This window comes from Panulirus ornatus, chromosome 50 (assembly GCF_036320965.1).
Source record: "Panulirus ornatus isolate Po-2019 chromosome 50, ASM3632096v1, whole genome shotgun sequence".
Taxonomy (NCBI): Eukaryota; Metazoa; Arthropoda; class Malacostraca; order Decapoda; family Palinuridae; genus Panulirus; species Panulirus ornatus.
This window is the reverse complement of record NC_092273.1, coordinates 5,138,853-5,152,526: the sequence shown is the minus strand read 5'-3', so window position 1 is coordinate 5,152,526 and position 13,674 is coordinate 5,138,853. Positions and strand designations below refer to the sequence as shown.

Below are 13,674 nucleotides of genomic sequence, written 5' to 3'. Positions count from 1 at the left end.
AGAATAATTGAAGGCGGAATCGAGTCGGTGGGATTGTTTACGTCTATGAAGTAAAGTTTGTGTAAATTCATAGTATGCTTTATATATTTGTAAGATTGAATTACTAATATATATAGAGTGTTTTTAAGCATTAGATTTGGGGATTGCGTATTAACTCTTTAGGTCAAAAACGTAAATTTACTTGATTTTCCTTAGGGAACTGTTTGTTCCTTTAGTTACTAAAGGTAAATAAGATTTAGTGGCTGAAATACCATCTTGGTCTACAGATCAAAGATTACTCCAGAGTTTGTTCTGTAAGGTGATTTGGGGTTCACACATCAGCGTTTGGTCAGCAAGTTGATGCGCGGTCCACGAACAAGGTTTTGATCTTCAAGGTGATGCATTGTTCTTGCGTAGATTTTGATAGTGGATATTATGCTAACTAGTCGTCAAAATAGCTTGTAATCCACTTGTGTCAAGTAATTTCAGTGATTCAAACTGTTTTGTCTATTCGGTAAAATACCTGCTGATACTGACTAGTCGGCATTAGTGCTTCATTTTTTTTTTTTTTGCTTAATTGGCAAATAATTCGTGACTTGTGTTGAGTAGTTAGCACTAATGAATAACTGGGGCACTAGTGGGTGAAACATTGCTTTACAGACTAGTGTACCAATATATTAGCAATGCCATTTTTATAGATACTGAATAAGAAGTGATATGATTTGCTATACCTAGATTAACATAACCAACTTTATTTATCTGACTTACCTTTAATAACACAATTAGCCTCTGTGATGTAGTAGTTCATATTGCTGACTGATGGGAGGAGTTTAGTGCAGTGGCAAGTAGGGTGGAGGAATACTGGAGGTAGAGAAACAGGAATAATGCATGGAATGGTGTATGCAAGGTAGGCATGTAACGTCAGGGATGAGTGGAGACTCTTTTGCCATGGCCACCCATTGATGGGAGTTCCTGGAGGGAACGGATGTCAATAGAAATATAGGTAGATAGATGGATAGATGAGTGCATAGATTTGAATCCTGATTGCAGCAGTCATTCCACAATCATCCCAGCTGTTCACCCTCCTGATAACTTATCATTTCATTTTCCTGTGGTTTTATGCATTTACACACACACACACACACACACATTTATTATGTTATTATACATAATTGCTGTTTTCTGCGTCTGCGAGGTAGCACCTGGAAACCAACGAAGAATGGCCCATCAACTCAAATACACAGACATGTACATATATATGCACATGTACATATTCATACTTGCTGCCTTTATCCATTCCTGTTGCCACCCCACCATTTATGAAATGGCATCCCCCCTCCCCCCACTCACTCATCAGATTATGTTAGGTTGGGTTAGGTAAATTAGATTAGGCAGATTAATTTCATTAAGTTAGATTTCCTCATGTCAATTTTCATTTTTGTTAACAGAGAGGCATGGGCAACATAATGCCCTATTAGGGCCATCTCATTAACACCAACAGAATGCCCTATTGCGAAAGGAGAAAGTTGAGAGTAAATGTGAATAAGAGCAAGGTTATCAGGTTCAGTAGGGTTGAAGGACAAGTTAATTGAGATAAGTTTGAATGGAGGAAAATTGGAGGAAGTGAAGTGTTTTAGATATCTGGGAATGGACTTAGCAGCGGATGGAGCCATGGAAGCAGAAGTGAGTCACAGGGTGGGGGAGAAGGCAAAGGTTCTGGGAGCAATGAAAAATATGTGGAGGGAGAGAATGTTATCTCGGAGAGCAAAATGGGTATGTTTGAAGGAACAGTATTTCCAACAATGTTATACAGTTGCGAGGCATGGGCTATAGATATGGTTGTACGAAGGAGGGTGGATGTGTTAGAAATTAAATGTTTGAGGGCAATATGTGGTGTGAGGTGGTTTGATAGAGTAAGAAATGAAAGGGTAAGAAAGATGTGTGGAAATTAAAGGAGTGTTGTTGAGAGAGCAGAAGAGGGTGTGTTGAAATGGTTTGGACATATGGAGAAAATGAGTGAGGAGAGAGTGATAAAAGAGGATATATGTGTCAGAGGTAGAGGGAACAAGGAGGAGGAGGAAGGATTTTCAGCAATCAAGGTCTGAACATACAGGAGGGAAAAAGGTGTGCAAAGAACAGAGTGAATTGGAACGATGTGGTATACTGGGGTCGATGTGCTGTCAGTGGATTGAACCAGAGCATGTGAAGTGTCCAGGTTAAACCATGGAAAGTTTTGTGGGGCCAAGATGTGGAAAGGGAGCTATGGTTTCTGTACATTACACATGACAGCTAGAGACTGAGCGTGAATGAATGTGGCCTTTGTTGTCTTTTCATAGCGCTACCTCGTGCACATGTGGGGGAGGGGGTTGTTATTTCATGTGTAGCGGGGTGGCGATGGGTTTGAATAAAGGCAGACTATGAATTATGTACATATGTATATATGTTTATGTCTGTGTGAGTATGTGTATGTATACGTTGAGATGTATAGGTATGTATATTTGCGTGTGTGGACGTGTATGTATATACATGTGTATATGGGTGGGTTGGGCCATTTCTTTCGTCTGTTTCCTAGTGCTAACCTCGCTAACACGGGAGACAGCGACAAAGTAAAATAAATGAAATAAAATTAGTAGTTGTAATATGCATATTTAAAATTTCTTGTATCACATTGAATAATCTTTCTATCTCTTTTGCTGGGCCTGGATGTGGAAAAGGGAGCCGTGGTTTTGGGCATTATTGCATGACAGCTAGAGACTGAGCGTGAATGAATGGGGCCTTTTGTTGTCTTTTCCTAGCGCTACCTCGCACACATGAGGGGGGAGGGGGATGTTATTCCATGTGTGGCGAGGTGGCGATGGGAATGAATAAAGGCAGACAGCGTGAATTGTGTGCATGTGTATATATGTATGTGTCTGTGTGTGTATATATATGTGTACATTGAGATGTATGGGTATGTATATTTGCGTGTGTGGACGTGTATGTATATATACTTGTGTATGGGGGTGAGTGGGCCATTTCTTTCATCTATTTCCTTGCACTACCTCGCAAACACGGGAGACAGCGACAAAGCAAAATATGAAAAATATATATATATTTTCTTTTTCTTTCTTTCATACTATTTGCCATTTCCTGTGTCAGCGAGGGAGCGTTAAGAACAGAGGACTGGGCCTCTGAGAAAACATCCTCATCCAGCCCCCTTCTCTGTTCCTTCCTGTGGAAAAAAAAAATAAAAAAAATAAAAAAAAATATATATATTTTTTATTTTTTTATATTTTTTTATTTATTTTTTTTTGCTTTGTCGCTGTCTCCCGCGTTTGCGAGGTAGCGCAAGGAAACAGACGAAAGAAATGGCCCAACCCCCACCCCCCATACACATGTACATACATACGTCCAACACGCAAATATACAATACCTACACAGCTTTCCATGGTTTACCCCAGACGCTTCACATGCCTTGCTTCAATCCACTGACAGCATGTCAACCCCGGATACCACATCGATCCAATTCACTCTATTCCTTGCCCTCCTTTCACCCTCCTGCATGTTCAGGCCTCGATCACACAAAATCTTTTTCACTCCATCTTTCCACCTCCAATTTGGTCTCCCACTTCTCCTCGTTCCCTCCACCTCCGACACATATATCCTCTTGGTCAATCTTTCCTCACTCATTCTCTCCATGTGCCCAAACCATTTCAAAACACCCTCTTCTGCTCTCTCAACCACGCTCTTTTTATTTCCACACATCTCTCTTACCCTTACGTTACTTACTCGATCAAACCACCTCACACCACACATTGTCCTCAAACATCTCATTTCCAGCACATCCACCCTCCTGCGCACAACTCTATCCATAGCCCACGCCTCGCAACCATACAACATTGTTGGAACCACCATTCCTTCAAACATACCCATTTTTGCTTTCCGAGATAATGTTTTCGACTTCCACACATTCTTCAAGGCTCCCATGATTTTCGCCCCCTCCCCCACCCTGTGATCCATTTCCGCTTCTATGGTTCCATCCGCTGCCAGATCCACTCCCAGATATCTAAAACACTTTACTTCCTCCAGTTTTTCTCCATTCAAACTTACCTCCCAATTGACTTGACCCTGAACCCTACTGTACCTAATTACCTTGCTCTTATTCACATTTACTCTTAACTTTCTTCTTTCACACACTTTACCAAACTCAGTCACCAGCTTCTGCAGTTTCTCACATGAATCAGCCACCAGCGCTGTATCATCAGCGAACAACAACTGACTCACTTCCCAAGCTCTCTTATCCCCAACAGACTTCATACTTGCCCCTCTTTCCAAAACTCTTGCATTCACCTCCCTAACAACCCCATCCATAAACAAATTAAACAACCATGGCGACATCACACACCCCTGCCGCAAACCTACATTCACTGAGAACCAATCACTTTCCTCTCTTCCTACACGTACACAATGCCTTATATCCTCGATAAAAACTTTTCACTGCTTCCAACAACTTTCCTCCCACACCATATATTCTTAATACCTTCCACAGAGTATCTCTATCAACTCTATCATATGCCTTCTCCAGATCCATAAATGCTACATACAAATCCATTTGCTTTTCTAAGTATTTCTCACATACATTCTTCAAAGCAAACACCTGATGCACACATCCTCTACCACTTTTGAAACCACACTGCTCTTCCCCAATCTGATGCTCTGTACATGCCTTCACCCTCTCAATCAATACCCTCCCATATAATTTACCAGGAATACTCAACAAACTTATACCTCTGTAATTTGAGCACTCACTCTTATCCCCTTTGCCTTTGTACAATGGCACTATGCAAGCATTCTGCCAATCCTCAGGCACCTCACCATGAAATCATACATACATTAAATAACCTTAACAACCAGTCAACAATACAGTCACCCCCTTTTTTAATAAATTCCACTGCAATACCATCCAAACTTGCTGCCTTGCCGGCTTTCATCTTCCGCAAAGCTTTTACTACCTCTTCTCTATTTACCAAATCATTTTCCCTAACCCTCTCACTTTGCACACCACCTCGACCAAAACACCCTATATCTGCCACTCTATCATCAAACACATTCAACAAACCTTCAAAATACTCACTCCATCTCCTTCTCACATCACCACTACTTGTTATCACCTCCCCATTATCCCCCTTCACTGAAGTTCCCATTTGCTCCCTTGTCTTACGCACTTTATTTACCTCCTTCCAAAACAACTTTTTATTCTCCCTGAAATTTAATGATACTCTCTCACCCCAACTCTCATTTGCCCTCTTTTTCACCTCTTGCACCTTTCTCTTGACCTCCTGCCCTCTTTTCTTTTTTGATACATCTCCCACTCATTTGCAGTTTTTCCCTGCAAAAATCGTCCAAATGCCTCTCTCTTCTCTTTCACTAATAATCTTACTTCTTCATCCCACCACTCACTACCTTTTCTAATCAACCCACCTCCCACGCCTCTCATGCCACAAGCATCTTTTGCGCGAGCCATCACTGCTTCCCTAAATACATCCCATTCCTCCTCCACTCCCCTTACCTCCTTTGTTCTCACCTTTTTCCATTCTGTAATCAGTCTCTCCTGGTACTTCCTCATCCGAGTATCCTTCCAAAGCTCACTTACTCTCACCACTCTCTACACCCAACATTCTTCTTTTCTGAAAACCTGTACAAATCTTCACCTTCCCCTCCTCAAGATAATGATCAGACATCATTCCAGTTGCACCTCTCAGAACATTAACATCCAAAAGTCTCTCTTTCGTGCGTCTATCAATTAACATGTAATCCAATAACGCTCTCTGGCCATCTCTCCTACTTACATAGTATACTTATGTATATCTCGCTTTTTAAACCAGGTATTTCCCAATCACCAGTCCTTTTTCAGCACATAAATCTACAAGCTCTTCACCATTTCCATTTACAACACTGAACACTCCATGCATACCAATTATTCCCTCAACTGCCACATTACTCACCTTTGCATTCAAATCACCCATCACTATAACCCGTCTTGTGCATCAAAACCACTAACACACTCATTCAGCTGCTCCCAAAACACTTGCCTCTCATGATCTTTCTTCTCATGCCCAGGTGCATATGCACCAATATTCACCCATCTCTCTCCATCAACTTTCAGTTTTACCCATATCAATCTAGAATTTACTTTCTTACACTCTAATCACATACTCCCACAACTCCAGATTCAGGAGTAGTGCTACTCCTTCCCTTGCTCTTGTCCTCTCACTAACCCCTGGACTTTACTCCAAGACATTCCCAAACCACTCTTTCCCCTTTACCCTTGAGCTTCGTTTCACTCAGAGCCAAAACATCCAGGTTCCTTTCCTCAAACATACTACCTATCTCTCCTTTTTTCTCATCTTGGTTACATTCACACACATTTAGACACCCCAATCTGAGCCTTCGAGGAGGATGAGCACTCCTCGCTTGACTCCTTCTTCTGTTTCCCCTTTTAGAAAGTTTAAATACAAGGAGGGGAGGGGTTTTTGGCCCCCCACTCCCGTCCCCTTTAGTCGTCTTCTACGACACGCGAGGAATGCGTGGGAAGTATTCTTTCTTCCCTATCCCCAGGGATAGGAAAGAGAGAGGAAAGTGATTGGTTCTCAGTGAATGTAGGTCTGCGGCAGGGGTGTGTGATGTCTCCATGGTTGTTTAATTTGTTTATGGATGGGGTTGTTAGGGAGGTGAATGCAAGAGTTTTGGAAAGAGGGGCAATATGCAGTCTGTTGTGGATGAGAGAGCTTGGGGAAATGAGTCAGTTGTTGTTTGCTGATGATACAGCGCTGGTGGCTGATTCATGTAAGAAACTGCAGAAGCTGGGTAACTGAGTTTGGTAAGTGTGTGAAAGAAGAAAGTTAAGAGTAAATGGAATAAGAGCAAGGTTATTAGGTACAGTAGGGTTGATAGGTAAGTTTGAATGGAGAAACTCTGGAGGAAGTAAAGTGTTTTAGATATCTGGGAGTGGATCTGGCAGTGAATGGAACCATGGAACGGAAGTGAATCATAGGGTGGGGAGGGGGCGGGGAAAAATTTTGGGAGATTGAAGAATGTTTGGAAATCGGGAAATTATCTCAGAAAGCAAAAAATGGGTATGTTTGAAGGAATAGTGGTTCCAAAAATGTTGTATGGTTGCGAGGCATGGGCTATGGATAGAGTTGTGTGCAGGAGGGTGGATGTGCGGAAAAGAAATGTTTGAGGACAATATGTTGGTATGAGGTGGTTTGATCGAGCAAGTATATGTAAGGGTAAGAGAGGGTGTGTGGAAATAAAGAGTGTGGTTGAGAGAGCGAAGAGGGTGTTTTGAAATGGGTTTGGGCAATGGAGAAATGAGTAGGAAAAAATTTACCAAGAGGATATAGTGTCAGAGGGGAGGGGGAAAGAGGAGAAGTGGGAGACCAAATTATAGGTGGAAATGATGGAATGAAAAAGATTTTGAGTGATCGGGGGCCCTGAACATGAGGAGGGTGAAATGGGGGGCAAGGAATAGAGTGGAATTTGAACGTTGGTATTCCGGGTCGACGTGCTGTCAGTGGATTGAACCAGGGCATGTGGAAAGGGAGCCGTGGTTTTGGGCATTATTGCATGACAGCTAGAGACTGAGCGTGAATGAATGGGGCCTTTGTTGTCTTTTCCTAGCGCTACCTCGCACACATGAGGGGGGAGGGGGATGTTATTCCATGTGTGGCGAGGTGGCGATGGGAATGAATAAAGGCAGACAGCGTGAATTGTGTGCATGTGTATATATGTATGTGTCTGTGTGTGTATATATATGTGTACATTGAGATGTATGGGTATGTATATTTGCGTGTGTGGACGTGTATGTATATACTTGTGTATGGGGGTGAGTGGGGCCATTTCTTTCATCTATTTCCTTGCACTACCTCGCAAACACGGGAGACAGCGACAAAGCAAAATATGAAAAATATATATATATTTCTTTTTTCTTTCTTTCATACTATTTGCCATTTCCTGTGTCAGCGAGGGAGCGTTAAGAACAGAGGACTGGGCCTCTGAGAAAACATCCTCATCCAGCCCCCTTCTCTGTTCCTTCCTGTGGAAAAAAAAAATAAATAAAAAATAAAAAAAAATATATATATATATATATTTTTTTTTTTTTTTATATATATATATTTTTTTCTTTTTGCTTTGTCGCTGTCTCCCGCGTTTGCGAGGTAGCGCAAGGAAACAGACGAAAGAAATGGCCCAACCCCCCCCCCCCATACACATGTATATACATACGTCCACACACGCAAATATACATACCTACACAGCTTTCCATGGTTTACCCCAGACGCTTCACCTGCCTGATTCAATCCACTGACAGCATGTCAACCCCGGTATACCACATCGATCCAATTCACTCTATTCCTTGCCCTCCTTTCACCCTCCTGCATGTTCAGGCCTCGATCACACAAAATCTTTTTCACTCCATCTTTCCACCTCCAATTTGGTCTCCCACTTCTCCTCGTTCCCTCCACCTCCGACACATATATCCTCTTGGTCAATCTTTCCTCACTCATTCTCTCCATGTGCCCAAACCATTTCAAAACACCCTCTTCTGCTCTCTCAACCACGCTCTTTTTATTTCCACACATCTCTCTTACCCTTACGTTACTTACTCGATCAAACCACCTCACACCACACATTGTCCTCAAACATCTCATTTCCAGCACATCCACCCTCCTGCGCACAACTCTATCCATAGCCCACGCCTCGCAACCATACAACATTGTTGGAACCACCATTCCTTCAAACATACCCATTTTTGCTTTCCGAGATAATGTTTTCGACTTCCACACATTCTTCAAGGCTCCCATGATTTTCGCCCCCTCCCCCACCCTGTGATCCATTTCCGCTTCTATGGTTCCATCCGCTGCCAGATCCACTCCCAGATATCTAAAACACTTTACTTCCTCCAGTTTTTCTCCATTCAAACTTACCTCCCAATTGACTTGACCCTGAACCCTACTGTACCTAATTACCTTGCTCTTATTCACATTTACTCTTAACTTTCTTCTTTCACACACTTTACCAAACTCAGTCACCAGCTTCTGCAGTTTCTCACATGAATCAGCCACCAGCGCTGTATCATCAGCGAACAACAACTGACTCACTTCCCAAGCTCTCTTATCCCCAACAGACTTCATACTTGCCCCTCTTTCCAAAACTCTTGCATTCACCTCCCTAACAACCCCATCCATAAACAAATTAAACAACCATGGCGACATCACACACCCCTGCCGCAAACCTACATTCACTGAGAACCAATCACTTTCCTCTCTTCCTACACGTACACAATGCCTTATATCCTCGATAAAAACTTTTCACTGCTTCCAACAACTTTCCTCCCACACCATATATTCTTAATACCTTCCACAGAGTATCTCTATCAACTCTATCATATGCCTTCTCCAGATCCATAAATGCTACATACAAATCCATTTGCTTTTCTAAGTATTTCTCACATACATTCTTCAAAGCAAACACCTGATGCACACATCCTCTACCACTTTTGAAACCACACTGCTCTTCCCCAATCTGATGCTCTGTACATGCCTTCACCCTCTCAATCAATACCCTCCCATATAATTTACCAGGAATACTCAACAAACTTATACCTCTGTAATTTGAGCACTCACTCTTATCCCCTTTGCCTTTGTACAATGGCACTATGCAAGCATTCTGCCAATCCTCAGGCACCTCACCATGAATCATACATACATTAAATAACCTTAACAACCAGTCAACAATACAGTCACCCCCTTTTTTAATAAATTCCACTGCAATACCATCCAAACTTGCTGCCTTGCCGGCTTTCATCTTCCGCAAAGCTTTTACTACCTCTTCTCTATTTACCAAATCATTTTCCCTAACCCTCTCACTTTGCACACCACCTCGACCAAAACACCCTATATCTGCCACTCTATCATCAAACACATTCAACAAACCTTCAAAATACTCACTCCATCTCCTTCTCACATCACCACTACTTGTTATCACCTCCCCATTATCCCCCTTCACTGAAGTTCCCATTTGCTCCCTTGTCTTACGCACTTTATTTACCTCCTTCCAAAACAACTTTTTATTCTCCCTGAAATTTAATGATACTCTCTCACCCCAACTCTCATTTGCCCTCTTTTTCACCTCTTGCACCTTTCTCTTGACCTCCTGCCTCTTTTCTTTTATACCTCTCCCACTCATTTGCATTTTTTCCCTGCAAAAATTGTCCAAATGCCTCTCTCTTCTCTTTCACTAATAATCTTACTTCTTCATCCCACCACTCACTACCTTTTCTAATCAACCCACCTCCCACGCCTCTCATGCCACAAGCATCTTTTGCGCGAGCCATCACTGCTTCCCTAAATACATCCCATTCCTCCCCCACTCCCCTTACCTCCTTTGTTCTCACCTTTTTCCATTCTGTACTCAGTCTCTCCTGGTACTTCCTCACACAAGTCTCCTTCCCAAGCTCACTTACTCTCACCACTCTCTTCACCCCAACATTCTTCTTTTCTGAAACCCCCCACAAATCTTCACCTTCGCCTCCACAAGATAATGATGAGACATCCCTCCAGTTGCACCTCTCAGCACATTAACATCCAAAAGTCTCTCTTTCGTGCGTCTATCAATTAACATGTAATCCAATAACGCTCTCTGGCCATCTCTCCTACTTACATAAGTATACTTATGTATATCTCGCTTTTTAAACCAGGTATTCCCAATCACCAGTCCTTTTTCAGCACATAAATCTACAAGCTCTTCACCATTTCCATTTACAACACTGAACACTCCATGTATACCAATTATTCCCTCAACTGCCACATTACTCACCTTTGCATTCAAATCACCCATCACTATAACCCGGTCTTGTGCATCAAAACCACTAACACACTCATTCAGCTGCTCCCAAAACACTTGCCTCTCATGATCTTTCTTCTCATGCCCAGGTGCATATGCACCAATAATCACCCATCTCTCTCCATCAACTTTCAGTTTTACCCATATCAATCTAGAATTTACTTTCTTACACTCTATCACATACTCCCACAACTCCAGATTCAGGAGTAGTGCTACTCCTTCCCTTGCTCTTGTCCTCTCACTAACCCCTGACTTTACTCCCAAGACATTCCCAAACCACTCTTCCCCTTTACCCTTGAGCTTCGTTTCACTCAGAGCCAAAACATCCAGGTTCCTTTCCTCAAACATACTACCTATCTCTCCTTTTTTCTCATCTTGGTTACATTCACACACATTTAGACACCCCAATCTGAGCCTTCGAGGAGGATGAGCACTCCTCGCTTGACTCCTTCTTCTGTTTCCCCTTTTAGAAAGTTAAAATACAAGGAGGGGAGGGTTTTTGGCCCCCCACTCCCGTCCCCTTTAGTCGTCTTCTACGACACGCGAGGAATGCGTGGGAAGTATTCTTTCTTCCCTATCCCCAGGGATAGGAAAGAGAGAGGAAAGTGATTGGTTCTCAGTGAATGTAGGTCTGCGGCAGGGGTGTGTGATGTCTCCATGGTTGTTTAATTTGTTTATGGATGGGGTTGTTAGGGAGGTGAATGCAAGAGTTTTGGAAAGAGGGGCAAGTATGCAGTCTGTTGTGGATGAGAGAGCTTGGGAAGTGAGTCAGTTGTTGTTTGCTGATGATACAGCGCTGGTGGCTGATTCATGTAAGAAACTGCAGAAGCTGGTAACTGAGTTTGGTAAAGTGTGTGAAAGAAGAAAGTTAAGAGTAAATGTGAATAAGAGCAAGGTTATTAGGTACAGTAGGGTTGATAGGTAAGTTTGAATGGAGAAACTCTGGAGGAAGTAAAGTGTTTTAGATATCTGGGAGTGGATCTGGCAGTGAATGGAACCATGGAAGCGGAAGTGAATCATAGGGTGGGGAGGGGGCGAAAATTCTGGGAGCATTGAAGAATGTTTGGAAGTCGAGAACATTATCTCAGAAAGCAAAAATGGGTATGTTTGAAGGAATAGTGGTTCCAACAATGTTGTATGGTTGCGAGGCATGGGCTATGGATAGAGTTGTGTGCAGGAGGGTGGATGTGCTGGAAATGAAATGTTTGAGGACAATATGTGGTATGAGGTGGTTTGATCGAGCAAGTAATGTAAGGGTAAGAGAGATGTGTGGAAATAAAATGAGTGTGGTTGAGAGAGCAGAAGAGGGTGTTTTGAAATGGTTTGGGCACATGGAGAGAATGAGTGAGGAAAGATTGACCAAGAGGATATATGTGTCAGAGGTGGAGGGAACGAGGAGAAGTGGGAGACCAAATTATAGGTGGAAAGATGGAATGAAAAAGATTTTGAGTGATCGGGGCCTGAACATGCAGGAGGGTGAAATGAGGGCAAGGAATAGAGTGAATTGGAACGATGTGGTATACCGGGGTCGACGTGCTGTCAGTGGATTGAACCAGGGCATGTGAAGCATCTGGGGTAAACCATGGAAAGTTGTGTGGGGCCTGGATGTGGAAAGGGAGCTGTGGTTTCGGTGCATTATTACATGGCAGCTAGAGACTGAGTGTGAACGAATGGGGCCTTTGGAGTCTTTTCCTAGCGCTACCTCGCACACATGAGGGGGGAGGGGGTTGTTATTCCATGTGTGGCGGGGTGGCGATGGGAACAAATAAAGGCAGACAGTATGAATTATGTACATGTGTATATATGTATATGTCTGTTTGTGTATATATATGTGTACATTGAGATGTATAGGTATGTATATTTGTGTGTGTGGACTAGTATGTATATACATGTGTATGTGGGCGGGTTGGGCCATTCTTTCGTCTGTTTCCTTGCGCTACCTCGCTAACGCGGGAGACAGCGACAAAGCAAAATAAATAAATAAATAAATAAATATTCCACTTATTTTTACCCACATTTCTGTGTATAACCTAACAAATAATTTTTCTCAGTGAACTGCATCCTTTCTTGGTTGCTCTTTTTCCACATCATCAGACCTATTCTTCCCTACTTGTAACATTTTTTCTTACAACCTATATTCCTACCAGTTTTCCTATTCATCTGCTAACTCAACCCAAAAAATTTGTCTCATTTCATTTTCCTTGTGCCAGTATCCCCCTCCAGCCCATCTCATAATACATGCCATCTCAGTCTCCCTATCTCATGATGATTTACAATTTCCAGTGTATTAGCTGATTTTAATAACAAACTCATTTTATTTTTATCTATGAAAATATATTGGCTTGATGTTTGAAATAGTATAAAGTATTAAGTAAAGGTTGTGTTTACATATGTATCTGTAGCTGGTCTTCATAGCATTGTGTTGATGATTCATAATTTTTTTTCAGATGTAGTCAGTGATTGGAATGTAGCAGGGAAGAATTAACAAAACTTTGTCAAGATGAAGAAGGAAAGAGAAATCCAAAAGGCATACAGATTATAAGTATCTTTATAATCATTTCAGTCTCAAAACCTTGAAAAGAATGAAATTATTTATCTTAATCCAAAAGGCATAGAGATAATAAGTATCTTTATTATCATTTAAGTCTCAAAACCTTGAAAAGATTGAAGTTATTTATCTTCTCAGTTATGCAATTATGTGGTGCAATGTTTCGGATTTATAAGAAATTAAGCTGTAATAGTTTTTAGCATAGGCATACTTCTTGAGAAGTGGTCAGATTCAAAATGATAGAAGACATATCATCTATTCAT

The 13,674-nt window shown here is 41.9% G+C and overlaps 1 protein-coding gene across 4 annotated transcripts in view; it reads left to right on the top strand.

Moving 5' to 3' along the window:
- Taf2 (TATA-box binding protein associated factor 2) overlaps positions 1–13,674 on the top strand; it is a 66,653-nt gene continuing 52,979 nt past the window's right edge. The window contains exons 1-3 of one of the 4 annotated variants that reach the window (XM_071691276.1): positions 34–50; positions 267–374; positions 13,311–13,401. In XM_071691276.1, coding sequence (XP_071547377.1) covers positions 13,364–13,401 — 38 coding nt within the window. In that variant the 5' untranslated portion in view covers positions 34–50; positions 267–374; positions 13,311–13,363. Of the gene's footprint in view, positions 56–237; positions 375–13,310; positions 13,402–13,674 lie in introns of those variants that run through there. The other 3 variants (XM_071691274.1, XM_071691277.1, XM_071691275.1) reach the window with 3 other exon arrangements.